Source organism: Oncorhynchus keta, chromosome 35, assembly GCF_023373465.1.
Source record: "Oncorhynchus keta strain PuntledgeMale-10-30-2019 chromosome 35, Oket_V2, whole genome shotgun sequence".
NCBI classification, from domain to species: domain Eukaryota; kingdom Metazoa; phylum Chordata; class Actinopteri; order Salmoniformes; family Salmonidae; genus Oncorhynchus; species Oncorhynchus keta.
This window is the reverse complement of record NC_068455.1, coordinates 43,814,351-43,827,442: the sequence shown is the minus strand read 5'-3', so window position 1 is coordinate 43,827,442 and position 13,092 is coordinate 43,814,351. Positions and strand designations below refer to the sequence as shown.

The 13,092-nt window shown below is 42.0% G+C and overlaps 1 protein-coding gene across 1 annotated transcript; it reads right to left on the bottom strand.

Moving 5' to 3' along the window:
• Positions 1-3,144: 3,144 nt before the first annotated feature.
• Positions 3,145-4,529, bottom strand: id3 (inhibitor of DNA binding 3). The gene is made up of 3 exons (XM_035752697.2): positions 4,113-4,529; positions 3,689-3,769; positions 3,145-3,231 (listed from the first exon to the last, which is right to left on the bottom strand). The coding sequence occupies exons 1-2, from the start codon at positions 4,413-4,415 to the stop codon at positions 3,716-3,718; spliced, it is 357 nt and encodes a 118-aa protein (XP_035608590.1). The 5' UTR covers positions 4,416-4,529; the 3' UTR covers positions 3,145-3,231; positions 3,689-3,715.
• Positions 4,530-13,092: the final 8,563 nt, after the last annotated feature.

Below are 13,092 nucleotides of genomic sequence, written 5' to 3'. Positions count from 1 at the left end.
GGCCGGACACGCCCCCATTCACATTGACGGGGCTGTAGTTGAGCAGGTCGAGAGTTTCAAGTTCCTTGGTGTCCACATCACCAACAAAAGATCATGGTCCAAACACACCAAGAAAGTCGTGAAGAGGGTACGACAATGCCTTTTCCCCCTCAGGAGACTGAAAAGATTTGGCATGGGACCTCAGATACTCAAAAGGGTCTACAGCTGCACCATCGAGAGCATCCTGAATGGTTGCATCACCGCCTGGTATTTCAAATGTTTGGCATCCAACTGTAAGACGCTACATCGGGTAGTGCGTACGGCCAAGTACATCACGGGGGCCAAGCTTCCTGCCATCCAGGATCTACACTACTGTTCAAAAGTTTGGGGTCACTTAGAAATCTCCTTGTTTTTGAAAGAAAAGCACATTTTTCATCCATGAAAATAACATCAAATTGATCAGAAATACAGTGTAGACATTGTTAATGTTGTAAATGACTATTGTAGCTGGAAACTGAGGAAGATCTTGTGCACCGCTGTGAACTACTCCCTTCACAGAATAGCGCAAACTGGCTCTAAGCAGAATAGAAAGAGGAGTGGGAGGCCCCGGTGCACACCTGAGCAAGAGGACAAGTACATTAGAGTGTCTAGTTTGAGAAACGTACGCATCACAAGTCCTCAACTGGCAGCTTCATTAAACAGTACCCGCAATACACCAGTCTCAACATCAACAGTGAAGAGGCGACTCCGGGATGTTGGCCTTCTAGGCAGAGTTACAAAGATAAAGCCATATCTCAGACTGGCCAATAAAAATATAAGATTAATATGGGCAAAAGAACATAGACACTGGACAGAGAAACATTGCTTAGAAGGCCAGCATCTAGCCTCTTCACTGCTGACGTTGAGACTAGTGTTTCCAGCCGTTTCCAGCTACAATAGTTTCCAGCTAAAACTTCAAAAGGGTTTTCTAATGATCAATTAGCCTTTTAAAATGATCAACTTGGATTAGCTAACACAATGTGCCATTGGAACACAGGAGCGATGGTTGCTGATAATGGGCCTCTGCACGCCTATGTAGATATTCCATTAAAAATCTGCCGTTTCCAGCTACAATAGTCATTTACAACATTAACAATGTCTACACTGTATTTCTGATCAATTTGATGTTCATTTAATGGTCCAAAAAGTTGCTTTTCTTTCAAAAACAAGGACATTTCTAAGTGACTAGAAACCTTTGAACGGTAGTATATATAATAGGTGGTGTCAGAGGAAGGCCCAAAACATTGTCAAAGCAGTCACCCAAGTCATGTTGTCTCTGCTTCCGCACGGCAAGCGGTACTGGAGTGCCAAGTCTAGGTCCAAAAGGCTCTTTAACACCTACCCTCATGCCATAAGACTGCTGAACAATTAATAAAATGGCCACCCGGTCTATTTGCATTGACACCAACCCCCCTTTGTTTTTACACTGCTGCTACCCGCAGTTTATTATCTATGCATAGTCACTTTATCCCTACCTACATGTACAAATTACCTCGACTAACCAGTACATTGACTTGGTACTAGTACTCCCTGTATATAGCCTCATTATTGTTATTTTATTGTGTTTCTTCTTTTCTTACTTTAGTTTATTTAGTAAATATTTTCTTAACTCTATTTTCTTAAAACTGCCTTGTTGGTTATGGACTTGTAAGTAAGCATTTCACGGTAAGGTCTATCTATAACTGTTGTATTCAGCGCTTAGTGACAAATACAATTTGATATGATTTGAATATTGATCTCTGTACCGTCTCTGGACCAGCTGGTCAACTAGACCTTGAAAGCCAGCTTGACTACTTAGAAGTAATCATTTACCTACATCACAAAATAAACAAATCATAGATATATGGCAATAGTCTCCAAAAATGCTTAGGTCTGACGTTGAGATCCATTGTGACAACCCACTGGGCAAAAACTGGTTGAATCAATGTTGTTTGCACGTAATTGCAACCCAAAAATGCAATGTGATGACGTTGAATCAATGTCAAAAACTGATTGGATTTGCAAAAAGTCATCAACGTGAGGGAAATGTCTTTTTTTTCACCTGACTTTTACACTAAATCCAATGACATGGGGATTTGTTTTGTTGATTTGACTTTGAATTCACGTTAGTTGACAACTCAACGAAATGTAAATCAAAATGAAACGTCTGTGCCCAGTGGGAAAGCTGTTGACTTCTGTTAGGGTAGGTGAAAATCATTAGGCTACAAACACAAGTATAGGCGATCGAACCAGTTTTGATCTATTATGCTGTGTTGATTGGATATAATAAGAGTAATGTTATTTGTAACTAGGTGTCAACTCCTCTGAATACCATCATGATTAGCACCTAGAGAGCGTGCTGCTTAAGTTAGGGCCTACGCTCATGGAAAAACTGAGATAGATACAGGAAACACTCGTCATGTGATTTCCAACCACAAGACCTCAATCGCCTGTTGAATACATCCTGTCATCTCAAAGTATTTTATGAAATCATAAGAGTTTTTCAAGCTAATCAACCACCATATATATATATATATATATACAGAATATTTGAATATTATTATTGAATATTGAATATTATTGAATATTATTATATACAGAATATTTGATCTGATATGGGCCTTGACTAAAAGTGTGCACTGCCAAGGGAACAAGGTGCCATTTGGGACGCACACTAAGGTTATTACTGTCCAAGAAAAAAAAAGCTACAGTACTTCACAGAATGTTCAGAACATTTAGTAATTTTATTACATAAGAACGTACATACAAAACACACTTTTATAAAAAGTTGATAAAACTCAGCAATTATTTGACATTGTCCGTAGAAATACACAATCCCTACAAACATTTACAATCAACTCTAGTATAGAGTTGTGATTCTAACAACTAACAACAGGACCCCCCCAGAACACATTCTTCTGAACTATCTCCCTCATTGCTTTCACAAATTAGATATGTACACAATTTGACCTAGTTGGGAAAACCTTCAAATTATAAGATAACAAGGGGAGGGGGGTACACACACATATACAAAAAAACAACTGAGAGGAACAAGTAGCGAGTATATCCATTCAAATCTTTTTCTGCTTTGGTGTTTGTTTACGCCACGTCCGGTGAGAAGAGACTGGAGGAGTGTAGAGAAGCTGTCCCCCCCACACTCCAAATACTACCCCTTCTTTCTGCCCCTCTTATCCTCGAACCCAGAGTGAAGTGGAGACATGTGTTTCTCTGCACCTGCACACAGAGAGAAAGGGAAGGAAAAAGTTAAGTCAGTCCTCTCTCTCTCTCTGCCTCTCTCACGCTCCCCTCCCTCTCGCCCTCCCTCCACTGGAGAAAGGGAGCAGACAGACTGGCGCCTAGTGTGGAACTTTCACTAACCCCAGGCTGATAGCAATGAATCCCCTACACATTCACTGGCTTGGCTAATTGGCAACCATGGTGAGAGGGGGGTAAGAAAAAGAGGGTAAAGGGGACTAGACTCTTTCCCTGCATAGCAATGCCCCCTTCATCTAAAAAAAACAGTGTCTGATATTGCTATTTGTTGTTGTTAATAATTTGAAGAAGTATGGAGTTTGTTCACACACTTTTTTCCCTGAACAGTCCAATGCCATGTGCCAGCCTATTCACAGCAAACATGTAATGCAACAGTAATAACACATGAATAGATGTAAATAGATGTATAGATACCTACCATTTCTGGAAGTCACACTTCTCCTGTTTAATGGCACAATCGTCCATCTTCTTGGGAGAAATTGCGTGCAAGGTCTGCAGTCTTCATGGAAAAGGAAAATTAGAAATATTATAGCCACTGAAATCGAAATTCTTAGCCAGACTTGACAACAAGATATAAACAGTGACGCATGGAGTGGATACGCTGTGGTTACATATAATGGCATCACGCACCGATACTTGATAAATACATTTGGACCGTTCATCACGTTACAGCGTTACAGCATCTCTTTCCGACAACATCACATTGTTCACAGGTAAAACATAGCGAAAAACATGACTTCCTTTACATGCACGTCTATTCCTCCATTTGATACACTAGGAATTAAAGAGACATGCAATCAAATTCAGCATAACGGGGACGGAAGCGGGGTAACCATCTTCACCTTTAGTGACAGCACCAAGTCAGGCGTGGTTGCCGCGGAAGACTCGTCTTCTAGCGCGATTTGCAGGTCGAAGATGTAGTCGATAACGTGCTGCAGAATTTCCACTTGGCTGACTGACTTGTTCTGTGGGATACTCGGCACCAGCTCCTTGAGTTTCGAGTAGCAGTCATTCATATCGCACAGCGCGCCCACGGGTTCCTCCATAGATGGCTTATTCCGGGTGATGGAGAGACTCTGATCCGAAATGCAGCAAACAGCTTCGTAGCAGCTTCTGACAGACCTCATTGGACTGATGGCTTTCATGTTTGTGAGTAGGCTACAATGAATTATTTCAATTCGAAATGACGTTCCGATTCGAATAAGAAGGGTACAATATTCTCACTCAGGCAACAACCAGCTACAGTAGTTCTGTTAGTGTGAGGACGGCTTTATACACCATTGTCAACCAGTCGCCGCCCCCTTCTCACAAATAAATAAACCCTCGAACTCTGATTAGCGAGTGTAGAGACTTCCTGGTGGTTCTGAGGAGCATAGGGTTTCTGATTGGATGTTCAAACGTCACTTACGGGGGGTGCTATGAGGGATTGACCAACAATTAGACACTTGATTTCAGGTAGACCACAATCAACAAAGCATATTTTGGTGAGCACTGAATGCTGATGACAACACATGATAGGCTTTTCTACTTGATAAACAGGCCTAAATGTGTCTAGGCTACTATTCTGCTCACTGACATAGTTTGTGCCAAGGCAAATATAGACTTAGGGCCCACTCTGGATCTTCTTTCTTTATCAAATTGAAGCCACACGTTACCTTTACAGCTTCATGACTTTGCAGACATCTCGGCGTCTGGAATCTTTTTTTTTTCACGGTGATGGTTTTCACACCATTCACTCCACATTTCTTTATCTAAAAGATGTGGGCTTTATAAGGAATAACAATCCTTTCCATTCACAAGAAATTAGATAATTTATCCAAACAGTTATAAAACTTATCATACACGAGTGCTTGAAAGTTCAAACTCCCTTCATTGTGAATTACAGTTTTGAATTTGCTATTATTAGCTATCATATTATATTATCTTTGTTTTGTTATAGCCCCAGCAACCCTCTCTGTTTTATGGCTAAATTGTGAACAGTGTCTATATCTCCCCACCACTCTCAAGGATTTTCCTTGTTCATTTTCCTCTCAATTAAAATAAAGATACAAGATAGGAACAAAATCCAAACCAAATGAAATCTAGTTAGTCACGGCAGACGAAAAAATCCTTTGGGTGATGTTGTGAATACAATTCGGGATGAACACTTACTGAAAATAAGTTATAAATTGTTCTCTTTCTTTTTAACCCATGCATTTTTTTTGTTTAAACCAAAGTGTGTCCCTCTGTTCCTTTTTGGTCTTATTTTCCCTTTTCTCACAATCCTGTTTTGTGGAGGAATGCACCCTTGCGCCAGCTGTGTGTCCTATTCCACCCCAGCTGTGTTGATCTAACGCGCCAGTCCCAGACAGCCTGGCGCCAGTCTCCCGACGTCATCCATTCAGACGCTCCAACGCGCCCCTCATGGCAAACGCCCGCCCTCACCAGAACCTCTTCGTGGAGCTCGCTTACTGGGCCCTTCACTCAAAGTCGTGGACCTGCCCCTTTTTCTCTCTTTCTGTTGCCGCAGCCCACTGAGATTTGTCTCGACTCACGACCTATAATGCATGAGATTGACAATACGCTGACTCCCTAAAAATAACCCATTTGGTTCCTCTCCTCTGACAGCGCAACCAATCCTTGTTAGAGTCAATAATAATCGTAGCAGATAACATTTATGTTGGTGTGTGCATAATCTGAAGAAAGAGGGAGTACATATTTGTCATCAGTTGGTGAAACCCAGGATGTGTTAAATATTAAATTAAAACACACAAACATAGAAAAATATAGATTTAGTAAGGAGTTTTCACGCTCAGTATTTTTATATTATGAACAAATAAAGAGGTAGCTTAATTGTTTTCTGATGGATAAGCACTATCAGTGAAGTTGGCCCAATAGCCCGCCCCTTTGCAGTGGTTGCACAGATGTTAATGTCAGCGGGTAGGCTGCCTTCTGCAGCTTGGCAATAACCCCCCCACACTCATTGACCCCTAATGACTACAAGTCATTCAATGACCTCATTCAAGAGCGAACCACTCATGTTATAACGTGTGGTGTGACCAGTCTTCGGTCCATTGCTATATTAAAAATACATTTTGTGAACGTTATTTGTTGTCCCAACAAGACTTCGACCTCTTAAATATGTCAAGGGTAGGAGGGTGGACAAATATTGTCCTAAAATCTCTGGCCTGGTAGGAAAATTACTATTTATACAGTACCAGTCAAAAGTTTGGACACACCTATTCAATCAAGGGGTTTTCTTTACTTTTAAAACTATTTTCTACATTGTAGAATAATAGTGAAGACATTAAAATTATGAAATAACACATATGGAATCATGTAGTAATTAAAAAAGTGCTGAGCGGCAGGTAGCCTTGTAGTTAGTGTTGGACGAGTAACTGAAAGGTTGTTAGATCAAATCCCTGAGCTGACAAGGTAAAAATCTGCTGTTCTGCCCTTGAACAAGGCAGTTAACCCACTGTTCCTAGGCTGTCATTGTATATAACTATTTGTTCTTAACTGAATTGCCTTGTTAAATAACAAATCAAAATGTATTTGAGATTCTTCAAAGTAGCCACCCTTTGCCTTGATGACAGCTTTGCAAACTCTTGGCATTCTCTCAACCAGCTTCATAAGGTAGCCACTTGGAATGCATTTGAATTAACCGGTGTGTCTTGTTCAAAGTGAATTTGTGCAATTTCTTTCCTTCTTAATGCAAATCAGTTGTGACAAGGTAGGGGTGGTATACAGAACATAGCACTATTTGGTAAAATATCAAGTCCATATTATGGCAAGAACAGCTCAACTAAGCAAAGAGAAATGACAGTCTATCATTACTTAAAAACATGGTCAGTCAATCCAGAACATTTCAAGAACTTTTAAAGTTTCTTCATGAGCAGTCGCAAAAAACATCAAGCGCTATGATGAAACAGGCTCTCATGAGGACCGCCACAGGAAAGGAAGACCCAGAGTTACCTCTGCTGCAGAGGATAAGTTCATTAGTGTTACCAGCCTCAAAAATTGCAGCCCAAATAAAAGCTTCACAGAGTAACAGACACATCTTAACATCAACTGTTCAGAGGAGACTGCATGAATTATACCTTCATGGTCAAATTGCTGCAAAGAAACCACTACTAAAGGACACCAATAAGAAGAAGTGACTTGCTTGAGAAATGGACATTAGACCAGTGGAAATCTGTCCTTTGGTCTGATGAGTCCACATTTGAGAATTTTGGTTCCAACCACCGTGTCTTTGTGAGACGCAGAGTAGGTGAATGGATGATCTCAGCATGTGTGTTTCCCACAGTGAAGCTTGGAGGAGGAGGTGCGATGGTGTGGGGGTGCTTTGCTGGTGACACTGTCTGTGATTTCTTAAGAATTCCAGGCACACTTAACCAGCATGGCTACCACAGCATTCTGCAGCGATACGCCATCCCATCCGGTTTGCACTTAGTGGGACTAAAATTAGTTTTTCAACAGGCTGTGTAAGGGTCATTTGACCAAGAAGTGATGGAGTGCTGCATCAGATTACCTGGCCTCCACAATGTTTTTATATATATATATTGTTTTTATTTAACCTTTATTTAACTAGGCAAATCAGTTAAGAACACATTCTTGTTTACAATAACAGCCTACACCCGACCTCAAGCCAATTGAGATGGTTTGGGATGAGTTGGACCGCAGAGTGAAGGAAAAGCAGCCAGCAAGTGTTCAGCATATATGGGAACTCCTTCAAGACTGTTGGAAAAGCATTCCAGGTGAAGCTGGTTGAGAGAATGTCAAGAGTGTGCAAAGCCTCAAGGCAGAGGGTGGCTACTCTGAAGAATCTGAAGAATCTTGTTTAGTATTTTTTTTGGTTACTACATGATTCCATATGTGTTATTTCATAGTTTTGATGTCTTCACTATTATTCTACAATGTAGAAAATAGTAAAAATAAAGAAAAACCCTTCAATGAGTAGGTGTGTCCAAACTTTTGACTGGTACTGTATGTGTTATCTGTACAAGCAACTGCATATTATTGCATATGCATAAACAATAAATCAATACAAATTGGAAGAATATTGTGATGAACAAAGTTGGGCTATATGAAATTATAATAATAAGAAAAAGTTATATAATACAGTTATGTTGTTATTATAGGAATAACAGCATACTGCAAAATTCTGAACACTTTTTTCGCTTTGGTAGGCTACAATGTTATAATTCTGGATGGTCAAAAATGGCACAGCCTACGCAGTGGCCTGCAAATTCATTCCCTACGCACCCAGGATTTTTTTATTTCCTATTTGCAGATTCCAGAGCTCTGAATCCGTGTGACACTGGTGCGTCTGGGCAGGGATCAGGTGCCCTCGCGCTGCGCTGTTGGAAAGGCCCCGACACAAACGAGGCTCTCTTTCAATGGATGGGAGAATTTCGAGACTGGCGTCAGTGAGTCTGCCTCGCTCCGCATCCCCGCCCTCTCTCTCTCCCCCGGTCCTCCGTGCAGCTGGACGCAGACAATCAAGCTATCAACAATCGCCATGCATAATTAGCATCGCCCTCCCTACCCCACCTCCCCCCTCGTAACCCCTGTCGCCTCCCCCTCGCCTCTACCCAAAGAAAACCTTTCAAGGCGTTCGTTTTTTAATTCGCTGTCAACAAAGACTCTCTATTTCTTCTCCTGGTAACAAAAGAGGAGAGAGTAGCTAGAAGTCCAGTGTCATCTCGCTGAGAGCTAGCCCCACACTCACACATGCGGTTGGGTTGGAAAGGCAAGCAATTGAAGACAAAACCCACTGTGCATAGAAGTTGATTCAACATCTATTCCGCATTGGTTTAATGTAATTTCAAAGAAATGACGTGGAAACAACGTTGATTCAACCAGTGTGTGCCCAGTGGGAAGGGCACCTTTTCCCACAAGTATCACGGGGTAATTTACAGAATGAAACTTCATTTGTGTTATCTGTAGTGTCATCCAACTCCTCTCTCCCTCTCTCTGTCTGCCATCAAAGAAGACCCTTGAGTTTTCTTTTAGGCTTTGAGGGGCTTAGAAATTCCAATGCGCTCTCTCATGCCACTGTGTCTAACTCCAGAACAATGGGAATGCCAAGTCTGCTAATATTTTGCTCCGATAAAGTCTATCTGATAATAGTAACTAATATCATATTCATTCACAGCATTTGAGAATGTCACATTATCAGAACAGCATGAACAAATGTCCATATACAGTATAACTGGCATTGCTGAAATCTGTTTTTATTTTTGAACATAAGCTATGATATGTACAATATTTAATGATTGAGATGATGTTCTTCGGGACAGTTACTAAGGCCTATAGTAACTGAATAGTAACTAAATAATAACGCTTAATACCTTAATTTAGTTTTAGTTTTAGTTTTGCTATAAGAGTATTTATAGTATATCTTCATTGAGACAATGTTCTTCAGGACAATTATATAGAGTCTAAGGCAGGGTTCCCCAATTGGCAACAATTTTATTTGTCCCCTCAAGGTTTCTGATAAAAAAGAAAAGGTTTTTCATATTTTTTTTATTGTTGGACATAAAATATTATAAAAACACCAGCAAATCAGCTCCGAGTGATTTTAATTTTGGAATCTGTTCTAAAGTATTCCCACACATAAAGAGAAATGATCGTATACAAGGTTTGAAATTATGATGTTTCAGTCAATTATATCTGTTTGGGCTTCTTGCGGTCAGTTTGCAGTCTACAAATTATTTGTAATTATGTTCTGGCCCCCTGACCATCCACTCAAGAAAAAATAATCCCACAGCTGAATCTAGTTGATGATCCCTGGCCTAAAATCCCGGTTGGAAGATTCCCAGAATCAGAAGAGAATAAGCAGGAAATCCTGAATCTTCCACCCAGGATTTCTGAAAAACCTAGGAATTTTTGTGAAAGTTTACCCGAATTCTACCTACCAGCCATGTAGGTTTACAGTAGCCCATGTAATGACTTCCACACCATGGAAACATGAATAGTCACCGCTATCATATTCACAGCTAGAAATGTCCCTGTCAACTGCACAATACCAATACCAAAACCAGCACCGTGACCTAGACGCAGTGCCGCGCACAATGTTTTTCTCTTTTTGGTTGTTGTTGCATAAATACAATATTGGGATGGGCACAGGGAATGACAAGGGAGGAAGGCGAGCTGAAACAAGATAACAGAAGGCCAAACATGGCCTGCTCATAGTGTGCCCAGCCGCCCCCTGTTTTTTATCTCTTTATCGGAGAACAAACAGTTTGTGCCTTTCAAGAAGAGACCTGCCGGAGTAGCCATTTGTTTCAGACATGCGCCTTTTCTTTGGCGTAAAACACAGACAAAAGGGGCCTGGGTCCAATGTCACATACCGTTGCTTAGGCTAGTGTCTGCCGCACCTGAGGTACATTTGGAGGCGGGAGGGACCTTGTAGGTGAACACAATGACAGTATGATGCCATAGTCACGTGAGAAATCCTGTTTTGGGCCTGTAGACACATAGACAGACAGACAAGGAAGACAGACGGACGGACGGACGGACGGACGGGCGGGCGGACGGACGGACGGACGGACGGACGGACGGACGGACGGACGGACGGACGGACAGACAGACATACATAAGGTATGATCATTATGATCCTGTAGTAGACTAGAGATGTTACAAATTTAGACCCATCTGAGATATATTTGTTTTTACAGGTAATCAGTTAATTCCTTATATTAGTCTGCATAGTTGGAGATAGTTAAATGTCTCTGCCATCTCATATGGAAAACGTAACTTTGGTTCAGCTGATAAATCTAATAAATGCCGATCCCCTACGAATCTTCTAGCATCCATCAGACCCATGTGATTTTTAAATTTGTAATTTAACCTTTATTTAACTAGGCAAGTCAGTTAAGGACAAATTCTTATTTACAATGAAGGCCTACCCCGGCCAAACCCGGATGACACTGGGCCAATTGGGTGCTGCCAATTGTGATGTAACTTGGACCAACGTAAACTAAGGTTAAGCTAAACCAGCCCCATCTGGAACAATTTGAATATTGCAATTGCAATTTGAATATTGGATTAACATGAACAGAAACCTAACAGGCTCTAGCAGTCATAGTGATAGTGTTGCTTCTCTCCAGAGTTTTATGTTTTATGTTCACTGTATTTAAATTGTATGATGACCATGTTGACTTGTGTCTGTCTGTATTCTACATTTTATATTGCTGGCAGCACCTTCTAACTAAGTAAAATTCCAGGTATGTGTAAATGTACTCAGCGAATAAAGGGATTCTGAATCTGATTCCCTCTTTAGGCAAAAGCCATTTGAGGACCCAGTTCTTGTGTGTGTGTGTGTGTGTGTCTGAGAGAGAGGGGGAGGAAGAGGGAGTCAGACAGTTGGGACGAGGGGTATAGATAGACAGATAGAGGGAGTTAAAGAGGGAGCCAGAAAGAGAGGTAGATCGAGGAAGAGGTGAAAGAGGGAAAGGTAGATAGTGCGGGAGAAGGAAAGGGCCCTGCTACTGCTGTGGGTTCAGCTGGTCAGGTCTCCAAGAGACACAATGTGGGAGGACAAGAGGTCCCTGGTGGGTATCTCTGCACCTGTGTGCGCTAGTGTGTGTTTCTGGGTCAAGAGGGTCCCTGAGAAATAAGACGGGTCACAGCAGTTACTTTCTCCATCCCCCTCTCCCTTTGCTCACTCTCGTTCTTCAGCCATCTTCAGCTCCACTCCTTCCATCTTCTCCCCCATCCCCCCTTCTCCTCATCACTCCCTCTCCTCCACACACCTCTAATGAAGTGAAACAATGGGATTGAGAGGTGACACACAGCTGATCCCCCTCGCCTCCCTCCTCCCCCTTGCTCTCCTCCTCCACTCACCCTCTGCCAATCTGGGTCACTGATCTCTCCCTTACCCCCTTACCCCCTCCCCGCCACCCCCTTACCCCCCTCCGACCAACCCTTACCCCTTCCAGATGGTTGCACACAAGGAGGGGTCTGGGACACAGAGTGACCTGATTAGGTGAGAGTCTTGCACGAACTAGTGAGAAAGTAAGCTAATCAGAACAGAAACCATGTCTGTATGTGGGTCGGTCAGTCAGTCAGTCAGTCTGTCTGTCTGTCTGTCTGTCTGTCTGTCTGTCTGTCTGTCTGTCTGTCTGTCTGTCTGTCTGTCTGTCTGTCTGTCTAGTCTTTCGTACAGTGGGACGGTTGGTCGGTCGATTGGTCCATCTTGTCTTTATCTCTGTTTATGTGTCTCTCTGCCTGCCTGTGTGTCTGTCCGTCATCCATTCGTATTGTCCCTCCAGCCCCTGCCCCTCTCTCTTCCGCACGCTCTAGCGAGTCAGCCTGAATGGTGGGATAGTCTGGGACATGTGTCTAAACATGGAAATTCATCTTATTATTCATGCACAAATGGTATTCATTTTATTACGTATAGCTGAAGGTATGCGGGGGTTTCGTATACTTAACTCAGGGTCAGTGTAACAGATGCAGCGTGGATGGTGATGTAAGATATCACTGAAAGTCTTGTGTATGAAATATGTCAACCATTACGGGATAGGCCTATTGTTTCTTGTGTTGAGTGCTGGGCTAAGGCCAGACAGGACTCAGTGTAAGAGCTATAGACGTTAATTGGAAATGCATAGGTTTTGTGTCCCAAATAGCACCCTATTCCATATAGTACATTACGTTTGACCAAAAGTAGTGCACTATATAGGGAATAGGGTGTCATTTGGGATGCATTCCTCGTCTCCGATCTGTGTATTGTCCTGTGTGTGCTCATTTCCTGCTAGCCTAGCATACTTTCTTCACTTCGTAATTGGCTCAAAATATCTCCCCACCACTAGGTTAGACCTTCCAATGTGGCCGAGG